The 12,434-nt window shown below is 36.2% G+C and overlaps 1 protein-coding gene across 1 annotated transcript in view; it reads right to left on the reverse strand.

Annotated features, from left to right (window-relative positions):
• PLG (plasminogen) overlaps window positions 1–12,434 on the reverse strand; it is a 37,961-nt gene that overhangs the window by 10,215 nt on the left and 15,312 nt on the right. Inside the window, exons 11-15 of the mRNA XM_072410233.1 lie at window positions 11,448–11,596; window positions 9,418–9,514; window positions 5,889–6,009; window positions 5,252–5,326; window positions 2,847–2,987 (exon numbers count right to left, since the gene is read on the reverse strand). Coding sequence (XP_072266334.1) covers window positions 2,847–2,987; window positions 5,252–5,326; window positions 5,889–6,009; window positions 9,418–9,514; window positions 11,448–11,596 — 583 coding nt within the window. The remainder of the gene's footprint in view (window positions 1–2,846; window positions 2,988–5,251; window positions 5,327–5,888; window positions 6,010–9,417; window positions 9,515–11,447; window positions 11,597–12,434) is intronic.

Below are 12,434 nucleotides of genomic sequence, written 5' to 3' on the forward strand. Positions count from 1 at the left end.
ATATAACTAAGACAGAAGATGAGGGTTGCAATTGCTTTCTCAAAAAGGCTTGTCTCACCTCATGGGCTACTAACTCCATTAACTAGCATAAACTCAGCAATACCATGTACATCAGTATATTTACAGCAAAAAATCAGCATCTAAAATACTGCAGAAAAAACAAAGCTAGAGCAACATATCTGGTATAGGTAACCCTGAAACTGGAGATCTCCTTGTTCCAGGTAGCAGACATGATCGCTTCCTGAGTCTTATAAAATGTTGGGCGCACAATAATGTCCCTAGGAGGGCCATCTGGTTTCCTAGGGCCAAGGGAGCAATGTACTCTATCAAATTAAAATCTCTCTGGTGGTAAGTGAGGGAGGATTTCCTGTAGAAGAGCCAGCACAAATCCAGATAAATCCACAACAGATTCCATAATCCCCCTATTGTGAAGGTTTGCCCTGCAGTGGCGATTTCCCAGGTCCTCTAAGCCCAACACTGCCATCTGTAGATCTGACTGTAAAGTAGTTAAGTCCTTCTCATGGGACTCAATAACTGTGATAGCATCACCCATTTTGTGCTCAAAGTCATTTATCCTAAATCCCAGCTCCCTAATCTCCTTAGTAAGGGTGTGAGACAAGGGTGGCAGAGTTCTTGTTGCAGAAGCCGTTATAGGCTTAGTCTACACGGACTGTTTCCCCAGGGTTTAACCTGAGGCTTTTAAAGCCCATGTTTGAAGTCCCCATGCATTCCAATGTGCTAATCTACACCAGGACGTTTCCTTCAGGCACGTTTTTGAGCTTTATCCTAAACGTTCCTTGCAACGTTTAAAAAATTAAAACGCTGGTAAATCGCGTGAAAACTGTTAAAAATTAACACCTAAGCCTGCCACGTGTGAAGATTGTCTGCAATTGTGTTTGCTTTTGGTGCTATTCACACCTGCAAATGATGTCATTCAATATCACTTGTGTGTAGTCATTGTCTTTAATTGTGCTTCACTTTGCACTCTTTTGACTCTATTCTGTGTATACTGGTACATTTGTCACTGTAATCTTGCATGATCACATTATCACATGTATGCCGGGATGTATGTATGCAGGGATGTATGTACTTCCTGTACTTGCAGAAATCACTTCCCCGGGTTACAATTTGCATTTCTACCAAGTGCTAAAACGCGTGTATATTCGCGGTAAAATGCGCAAAAAATGCGGCATAGACGTTTTTCAGTGTTTTTCAGCGTTTAAAAAAGTTTTAAAGCGTTAAAAAAAGTGCATAAAAACACTTATAAACGCAGTAGGAACGTTTACATGCCTTTTTAAAAAACGCCTATGTAGACCCAGCCTAAATTGGTCCAGTAGCACTGCATACCAACAGACAACAGGCTGCTGGGTGTGTGGAAGGGGGAATTAAGGAACCATCGCTGGAGTTTTCTTCAGCATTGCTGACTGCCGGAGGAGACACATGTAAACCTGCAGAGTCCCACGCGTTGGCCATCTTGGATTTAGATCTCGTGGCTAAAGATGCGGCTGGAGTCTTTTGCAAGGGACGTGCGGCACCTGAATTTTTCCCCATCAGCTTCCACGTTAGCAGCGGCACCCGGTAAGCTGAAATTGAACCTGTTTGGCCCACTGATGCTGCACGCTAAGCTGACAGCATACTTGGGAGTCGCAGAGCACACTCAAAAGGCTTCCATTCTGGTCGGCTGATCGCGAGCGCCCCTCTGCACCTAAATTTTTATTCTACCTAAATTGTTTTAAATGAGCAATGATATTGCTGCAAAATATACTGTTGCTACTTTTTACAGCCAAATAGTTCAGTTATAATACTCAGTGCTGTTACTAAATTAAAGTAAAACCTTTGTAATAAATTGTTACAATGTATAATTGCATAACTTGAAAAAATTGAATTGCAACCACTAATAGAAATAGTTCATACTTACCCGGTAGGTCCATATGGTCACAAATACTGACAGTAAGCTTCAGATTATTGAAACAAGAAAGTCAGAACCGTTGAGATGGCGGGCTGCTTCATTGGTCCATGGTGCAGTCTTAAGTTAGCATTTATTTAATATTAACAAGACATAAACAGCTATATCTACATTTGCATTGTTGTATTGTAGACACTCTCTAGTTTATTTTGATGATGGTTGGTGTTAAATAATTTATTTAGTAATTTTTAAGTAAAAATAGTTTATAATTTCTGTGCCCCTATATCTGATTGTGGAGGAATGGGTAGCCTAAAATGTATTTATATATAAAATGCAAACTCCTGGTTAACTTTTGTAGTAATTCATTTCAATATGGAATTAAATTTGTGATCCTCACCTTTTCCCATTCCACCACCAGCAATAGAGAAGATATTTAGCCATCTTGATTGGCCAAGGCAGGATGATGTAACTCTCACTCAAGAGAAGCTAGGATTGCAATACCGGGAATCGCAGATTTGCAAAGTGGGACTTTAGTTCTCCTCTGAATATTGAAGCATCAGATTCTTCAAAAGTTTTTTTGTATCTATTTGCATTATGTAAATGTTTAGTCCCCCCAAATCCAGTTTTATTTAAAAATGTTCTTTAGACAGAAATAAAATAATGTTCTAATTTATCATCACTTTATCCGACACAAAAATTTGGGGTTATAGTAACACTATAATATGAGAGATCAGGCATAAGGGCCTTTCCTAGAATGTAGGAAAAAAAAGTGCAGATCTCACACATACACAGTGAGACTGGCACTTTTTTTTTACATTTTCAGGAAGACATCTTATCTTATCTTGGAAGACATCTTATCTTATCTTGTGTTATTTTATTTATTGAGATGATCAGTATATATTTATGCCTATATCTAATATAACGTAATGAAATTATTTACCTCTTTAGCTTTAGTAGAGCTATATCTGCATTTGATGGTTCCAGGAAAATCTTTTCAACATCTCTAACTTGCTTGGAAGGTTCAGAGCCAACTTCTTTATGGATTCCAAGATGTATTTTGTAATATGATGGTTTGCTGGAACTATTAGATAACAAAACAAATATTCAGGTTTACCAGATGTTATTTGAGCATGCTGAATGAAAGCTATAAGTTGTAGTACATTGAAAAAAATGACCATAATAAACAATATTTATGTGTATACAAGACATCATTCATCACTACATACACACTACGGATGGTCAAAAGTTCTTTATTTTTAGTTCCTTGATTGATTTTTTAATTTTGAAATTTTAATGAAGTTAATGGCTGCAAAGGCTGAGTTATTTGCAAAGCCAATGTAAATAATATTGTCGCCATAATTGTTGGTGGTTTGGTAAGAGAACACACCTCAAAAGAAAAGAAAAACATAAGAAAACTGTTTTGTTTTTAATGAATTTAAAGTTTAAGTCAGGAAACCCAAAAAATGTGTTTAAGTGCAAGGCCCTGGTCTGGCATTAGTGCTGACCAGACATCAGTCCCCCAATCTAACAATGCACTGCACTGCAAGCCCGCACTCAGCCTCAGGAGGCTAGTTACTCCGCCCCAGGACACAGTTGCCCCCAGGACTTCTGTGTGCATAGGATAGTGTCTGAGGAAGGACTGACACAGAACCAGGACCCTGTCGATAATGCAGTACAGGAGATTCCAGCAGGCAAGTCCAAAATACAGAGCTAAAGGTAGTCTGCCAAACAAGGTATTTAGGGGAAAGACAAACATAAATGGGGTCAAAGGCAAAGGTCGGTCCAGACAGCATATAATCACAGTGTCAGGAAACAGTCAAATTCAGCAACAGTAAATTCAGGATATTAACACCAGCAGCAGGTCAGCTAAGCTTAACACTATTACAGGCAACTGGTGACTGTGAGCACAAAGACTATAAAGTCCTAAAAGCCAATGATGGGGCAGGATGAAGCCAGAGACTATTCTGCTCCATGTCAACTGTGCACAGCCTCAGAGAATGTGCTGGGGATGCTGAGAAAGTGCATTGCAGACAACTAATTCCTAATACCCTAGCTCCTAAGAGTGAAAAGTACACTGCTGGACAGAAAAAAATAGGATGTGATATACTGTGGTGGTAGACACTTTTAGTTCAATACTTTTAGTCAGTTGTTAGTGTCTCCTAACAACTGACTAAAAGTATTGAACATGTGACAAAAGAATATTCACCTGGGAAAAAAACGTGTTGTTAAATAAAATATTGAGATACCAATAAGCTATTTTCCAATGCAACATACACCCATCAGCTAAAAAAAATGCATTTTTTTCCTTTACACAGCTAGCAGGGGAAAATTAGAGTTTTTGGATTAAATTTACAAAGCTGAAATTTTGTTGCTTATTTCTACTAAACACTAATTACTATTTTTTAGTAAATCAGGTTTTCGGACACCCTATCATTGCACTTTTTCTAGACATTCTAATTATTTTACTGCAGTGAGAAATGTTTATTTTTACCTGCATGATAAAATATATCTTGCTTTGCTCCATGTTGTATGTGCCCTGAAATGTTTTAGGCTTTGCGTAATAATGTTGTTAAAGTGATGCTTAGTGCACAGGGGGTAACTGACAGCCGGCATTTAACGTTGATACCACAGGACTATGGAAACTAACAAACCATTGACTGGGCACTAAGGCATGCTCTGCACAGGTGTTGGATTTTATTCTCTGGTGACAACTGTGAGTTTGAGGTATGAGTATAGAAAGCAGGAAGACATAACGATACTTTCCTTGTTGGGAAAGTTAAGAAAAATTACATAGTTCTACATGAAGTTTATGGCTGTGAATCTAAGTATATTTGGAGATTAATGCAGTTACAATCAATGACCAGGAAACTGTGATGAATGGAAAGACTTCATTAAGGGTCCCCTTTTCTGCTTACAGAAATATAAATACACAGCTGTGCTGAAAAGCAGGCTAGGCCATCCTTTGTTGTGCAGACCAAAAGCCATCTTATATTACATGGCTAATATGTTAAGTTGACAAAACTAGCAGAAGGATTGAGCATACAAAATGTAAATTATTATTAATAGAATAGCTATAGAATAATTATTTTAACATTTTTTTAAAGATGCTTAACCTTTAACAAAAAAAAAAGTGAATTTAGCAAAAATGTGCACTTATAATAGGTTTCTTAATTTGCTATCTCTAGCCAAACCAACATTACCTTGCCAGTTAATATAAATATTTTTTCAGAATTTTAAGGTATGCAAAAATGTAATGCTTTTTGAAAGATAGCAGTTGGGTTCAAAGGAACAATTGCTAGAAATAGAATAAATTTGTGACTTGTGATCACTAAATACTATTCATACCGCTCTAGGCAGTGTTTTGCTGTAAGAACCCATTCACGGTCAATCAATGTTCCTCCACAGAAGTGCAGATGATAGCTGCAAGACAAAAATGTGATTTAGATGGGATAGATATCAAAAGACTAATTACTAAAAAACATAAAGTTATTTATATATCAGTGCTAAATAAAAAAAAACAAAAAACTTGGAAATATGTACAAATAATGTCTTACACAGCACTGTTCTCCCCAGAAATTCTTTTAACCTGGTTGGGAAACTGTAGGCAGATGACACCCCAGTATTGTGTCCCAGCTTTTCAGTAACCACCCAAAAACAGCCTTGTAGTTACTGAAAAGTGTCTGGTAATGCGCTTGACTACTGGGAAGAACACTATACAGTATATAGCCTTTGGTTTGTTTTCTTTCCTCAGTTTAATCTTAAGGGACCATAAGGACATATATACCAAGAAGTACTATAATATGCATATTTATACAGAACAAAATTATACAATGAATGACACTATAGCTACCATGTTTTCTAACAATTTCCCTGGGTCAAAGTGCCTTTTGCAGTGTTAAACGATATCAGGGATGTTGAAAGTAAATTGTAAATATGTTCTATATGCATTTTTTTGAAATGTATAGAACAGAGCAACTCTCACCTTGTCCGAAGACTGATCTGCCAAGGCCAAGAATGTGGATATGATTCACACCCTCCTACAATTCTTCCAAAGCACTTTCTTTGTTTTCTTTTTGGCTTTCCGCACTCAATTTCTGTTGAGGCTTAAACAGTAAAACACATTAACAGCATATCAGTGTAGGATCACTCTGGTACCTTTATACTCATGTACATGTCTACTATGGGCCTATTCAATAATGGACATTACTAAAGATAACATATGGTAGTGAGGGGAAGGGGGTTAACTAAGCTTTTTGGGCAATATTGGCATGCAAAACTATTATTTTTTTTAATATTGTGTAGGGGTCTGCCTTTTTCTATCTGCTTGCTGACGTGTAACTTTGTAAATATCAAATAAAGTTGTTGAAGTTTTCCTGCCCCTGATAGTGGCTTGGGAAACCCCTTCAGGAGTTAGAGAAATGCAGGAGATACAGGGTCAGAGAGGAGAACATGTGCTCAGCCAGGATGGATCCCTGCATCCCCTTTTTAGAACACACTGACTGCCGTGTCTGTATGTAGTGCATTATTATATATGTGATATCTTATCAGAGATCACTTTGGGATATCCCTACAGTCAGTGTATGAGCCATATACACAAATATATATTTGCTCTGCCCTTTCAGTTATCTTTGCTGATCTGCACCCTCTGTCTAGTTACACCTAGCATAGGTTAGGCATCCGATGGCCCATAGGTAGCAGAGGTCCGGTTGCATTGGCAGATTAGTGTGATTGTTAGGGTTTAAGTGGTAGGGCAGATTGTTCCTGAACTACAGAGACTTTGCCTGCATTCCTGAAATCCAGGATCACAGCATACACAGCCCAATTGCCGGTTGGAGGATTTCCTTGCTGCTGTTTTGGAGGATCATCTCATCAGGACATCTTTACTACAATCAACTCCAGAGGCCTCTGCAACTCATCCTGACACTGATCATTACTGGAGGTATTTGTGGTTATAGACTGTATATATACTACCCGGGTATATCTGTGCACAATTCTCCTCAGGACTCTGCTGTGTGCTTGTTATGTGTACGCATTGATGTTTATAGATGATATATATTGTTATTACTGTTTTGAGATATAAAGCTTACAAATACTCCAACCTGTGTGTTCATTTAGCTGCAATGGTTAATGTTTCATGCTGGGTGTAGTGGTTCCTCAGATGTTTTATATTGCTATTATTTCTGGTTAATGTCCCAGGAAGGGAGCCCCTCTGCTAACAGAGACCCTGTCCTGGGTGGAGGCACTGCCAACTTTATTAGTATCCTCACTCTTCCACATAGCGAAGGCTCAGGATCCTCTCTGTTATCTACAGGTTAGCGCCATAGCTTGTTTTGTGGGAGTCATTTACATTACCCCCCCATAACAGGGCTACAATTGTAATTATTTACACTAATGCTTCTTTTATTTATTATTTCAAATATTATGTTCATGCTAAGAATAATAAAATAATAAAAGAAAATTCATTGTAAAAAGTATACATTTTTGTGCAATTACAAAGTAATTGACATTAATGTTTTAGTACAAAGCTCAGAAACGTTTTTTTTTGCATATAAATAAAAGTTGTTTTCTTTATATTGTGCACAATTTTTATGCAAAATTAAAAAAAAATTATAAACATACAAAATTAAGAAAAAATGATAAATATTATTAGTAACAAAACCAGAAGAAAAATATTAGTTGCAGGGAGAGAGGGTGTTGTATAACATCAGACAAAGAACCTTAATGTGTTATGTCAGCTTGCATCTTTAAAAATTTCAGTTAGCCTATTAAGAATATTAAATCTTGTAAGTAAAACAAGATCTAACAGCTCTACTCACCCAACTAAAACCATTTTTAAGTGGAGAATAGTGATGGACATTTGCATTTTACACGTTTTAATACAGGTAGCACCAGATTGACTGGTAACCATGTATTGGTGAAAGGTAGAAGAGAATATGATTTCACTTGTAGTAGCCCCAGCCAGACTATGTGCTAGATTTGACGGGGAGAAATGTCCAAAATAGGCGAGTTGTCCAACATCACTTTGTACTGTAAAAAGACCTCTGCTCTCCAACACAATTTCAAAATAGTGGCACCCAGGCCTTATTCCATGCATCTTTAGTAATTTAAGGCTGTAAATAGGATGAATTGCATGGGATTTTCAGTAAGTCACATATGTTATTGTGTATTTAAAGATGTGATTTAGCAGCTATATTAACCACCCGACCTTGGTTCGGGTTTAAAAATTTTGCAATTATCGATAAACCCGAACTTTTCTCACTCTTTAAAAATCATCACTTACCTGGTCCCCGCTGTGATGATCCGTTCTGTTCCAGCATCGATCTCAAAAAAAAAAAATACTCACCTTCTCCCCGCAGCTCCTCCGGACACGTCTTCTGTCTTCAGTCTTCATCCGGCGAGTGCAGTGATGATCACTGGGGTTTCCCGGTGACGTCGCTGCATGTGTCGGTGCGGGCGGGAAGCGGGGCAGGAAATTCAAAACGCTTTGCATTGAACTCAATACAAAAAAGCTGTATTGAGTCCAAAACAAAGAAATACTTATATAATATATATATAATTGTATTATGTATATATTATATAAGCTACTGTACAAGTACATTACATTATACACTATTTTTTTTTTAACTTTTTTTTGAAGATTTTTTTTTTTAAAGATTTTTTGTATGTTTTTATATAAAAAAAATGTTATTATTGAATTTATAACATTTTGGACATATTTTTTGTTATTTATAGTTATGCGGTAATTCGATGAATTATAAGTAATTATTGAGTAATTTGGTGAATTATAGCCTACAATCTAAAATAAATTTCCATGCAAAAAAATTAACACTTTTTGCATGGACGTACAGAAGTTTGGAAAGAATTAGAATACCCGGCGTTGGCCTACGCGTCCCTCGGCGATTCCTGATGATGTCCGTGCATGCGCCCGTCGATGGGGGTTGTAGCGGGAAATTAAAATATTTTGTATTGGATTCAATACAAAGTCCTGTATCCAATCCAATACAAAAAAATACAAAATTTATTTATGTGGTTTTGTCTATAGGTATGTGACATTGGACTGTTGGACACTAGGCAGGTGTTTAGGAAAAATATATTACTATACACTATACCGAATTATCGCATTTTCAGTATTTTTCATTTATTTATGTATTCTTGTTTAAGCTGATTTTTGTGTCTTTTATTTAATTTTATTAAAAGTAATTTTTTTTTACATGATTGTGTGTTTCAAACATTTTTTATATTCATGATATCTACTAGAACCCTGTTCGGAAAAAAAATTTCATGAAAAACAGTGTACCGCTTTTGGTACAGAAATCTAGACATCAGTGTAACGCCCAGGAGGTTAAGAAGAAAACAAAAGAAAAAAAAAACAAAAACAAAAAAACACTGATATGAACAAAAACAAAAAACTAAACACTGAATTGATAAACAGCTGAAATACCATATGTGCAAATTAACTTGTCTTCTCATTATCTTATGTAAGTGATAAAATGAGCATGCAGGACATTTACCACAAGTAGGAATTTCACAGTAATCCCAACTGATGGGGCCAGGATTTGTTACAAAACACCATGGACCATTTATGTCACCATCAGGGTTCCTGCAGTACTGTGATGAGAAGAAAAAAAAAAAAATTGTAAAAAAAAGCTTAGGAAATTATAACTGCAAAATTTAAATTATAACCAATACAGCATATTGTATTAGACTATATTACAACTTTTCAAATTTATGAAGCTAGTAGTCTAAAATGACTTAAAGCAAAATGCTAATTAAAAGCTTTTGTTTACAGGCTTTGATAGACAACTGCAATGTGTATTTCACATACATTTGAGAAACTTTTGAGAAAAATCGGAACTTATTGCAGGTACAATAAAATCTCATATTTGCATTTCCTTCCCATAGGGAGAAAAACAGTTCTTAATTGAGGAAAAGCCAATAATCTTGGTGGGAAAGCAACATTGTAGTACAGCACCCAACCTGAAGAACACTATGAAGATCTTAACACTTATATGAACTGTCAGTTGTGTTACCAAGGCAAAAGCATCTTTCTATATATCAACATGGAATTTTTTATTTTTTATTTTTTTTAGGTTACCCTTGCTAGGTTCCAGGTTGAACCTATTTTTGTCCACAGAACTTTTGTAATTCTTCATGGCATAGAGTCAACAAGGTGCTGGTGATCCAGGATGCAAATCTTATATTCCACTACATCCCAACTGTTCTGTATTAGACTTAGATCTGGTTATGATGGAGACTATATGAATACAGGGAAATCATTTTTATATTTAAGAAACCAGCTTGAGATGAGCTTTGTGTCATATCATGTTAGTGGAAGTATCAATTACTGGAAGTATTCATTAGAAGAAGGGTACACTTAAGTCATAAAAGGGACGATCATGGCTAGCAACAATACTTAGATGAGATTTGGCATTTAAATGATACTCAGTTGGTACTAAGGGGCCCAAAGTATGCCAAGAAAATATCCACAAACCATTACACTACAACCACTAGTCTGATGCTTTTATGTTGTTGATGCCAAATTCTGACCCTACAATCTGAATTTTTCAGCAGAAATTTAGACTCATCAGACCAAGCAACGTTTTTCTAATCTATCAGGCCAGGCAATGTTTTTCAGATCTACTTTTGTCTAATTTGCCTGTTCTCTGCCCATTTTGAACCATTCTCCGTAAACCCTTAGAGATGGTTGTGTATGAAAATGCCAGCAGATCAGCAATTTCTCAAATACTCAAACCAGTTTGTCTGGCATTAGCAGCCATGCCACACTCAAAGTCACCTAAATCCCCTTTTTTCCACATTCTGATGCTCGGTTTAAACTTTAGCAGGCCATCTAGACATTTTTAATGGTAGCTTTGCTTGGAGTTGATTAGAAAAAAGAAAATATGTGATGCCAAATTTGGATGGTATTTGGCATCATTTCACCCACCCTTACCTGTAAAAGGGATTACAGGGTTTAGATAGAGCCATAAGTAATTATGTAATTGCAAATTTACAGCATTGTATTTGGGAACCCGACCCAGAGTGTCCTGGAAGGAATAGGTGGGCCAAGCACTCTTACCACTTTTCAGCCAAGAAATTGGAATGGCTCTGAGGCACCTGGCTGAAAATAAAAAGACACCTGTCTTTCAGACTAGGCTGGGTGTAGCTTGTATGCTGGGAGAGCCTAGGAAGTCTCCTAAAGTTTAGGTCTGTGGGACTAATATATCTGAAGAGTGTCAGGGAGAACCAGGAGGATACATTTTTTTTTATCCTTGTCAATCCTGTCGTGATGTAAAAACTCTGATCCCCATCAAGGGAAAACTTTGGAGATTAATTTGTATTTTTGAGATTGAGTTTTTTGGGAATAAAATTGTACAGAGCGCTATGAAATCTGAACTGACATATGAAATACCTCTCTGTGGTGAGTGCATTTGAAGCTAATCCCTCATAATTTATATACATGTATTCCAAATCAAGTATATATTACATTAACAGTATCTGTTTTGCAACAAAAGTTCTAATGTTTATTCTTAAACAATCTTACATTTTTTTCTAATCCAGCTTCTGGATGAGTTGTTGGTGTGAAACTGTTATGTGGATGAGGCGTCTGAGAGCTCCATTCTTGACAAGTATACCCTTTAACAGTGACCGATCTTGTGCCACGATAATCTTGACCCTTACTAATAACACAATCTGATAGACATAGTAAAGAAGTTTATTAGCATTGTATACTGCTACTTTTTGGGCTACACACAATATAAAACATTTTATTTGTCTAGTAATGCATGGACATATTTGTCATTTGAACACTGATTGAACAGTATGCTGTTTTTGTTTTACATCTGCTTTGTAAATGATGAATATTTTAATAAGATGAATTCTAGAGGGAGAATCTGAGCAGATTTGTGGATTGGAAAGGCTTTTTTTTCACTATTTTGGGATAAAGTATTAGGTTATCTTATCTTTGTCTTTGTGTTTTACCAGAAAATTTTACATTTTCTTTACTTTTTCCCTTGTTTCTCCCCATTGAATGAACATTTTGGGTTTTCAGTCATTTCCTGTCTTGGTGACAAGTGACACAGGACAGCTAGAAAGACAAATTTCCACAAAGGGAAGAGGACAGAAAGTCAAACAATTCTGTACCTAAACTAAATCACAATTCACTTTCAGACTAGGATACATAGTTTTAGCTTTTATACTCCTATAAATGTGACTGCAATGCTAACAAGTTATATTTCAAACATACTTGATATTGCCAGGGTCAAGAGACAGAGTAAACTATTAGTTCAGTTCTCTAAGCTACTTTATCTGTATTTGTTATTTTCTCTCACAATATTTTCCTCGTATAAACATTTAAATGACATACATAATAACCATGTGGCATTATTTCTTATTTTTTTAAAGTGGTTATTTTACTGTTAAACACAGACGGGTCTGTTTATAATAGTTCAAAACATAAAATTTCCCAATTTTTACTGCTATGTTTATATTTATTGCATTTGCAGACATATACAGAAAAGGTTTAACTTTT

This window comes from Pyxicephalus adspersus, chromosome 4, assembly GCF_032062135.1.
Source record: "Pyxicephalus adspersus chromosome 4, UCB_Pads_2.0, whole genome shotgun sequence".
In the NCBI taxonomy this organism is placed as follows: Eukaryota; Metazoa; Chordata; class Amphibia; order Anura; family Pyxicephalidae; genus Pyxicephalus; species Pyxicephalus adspersus.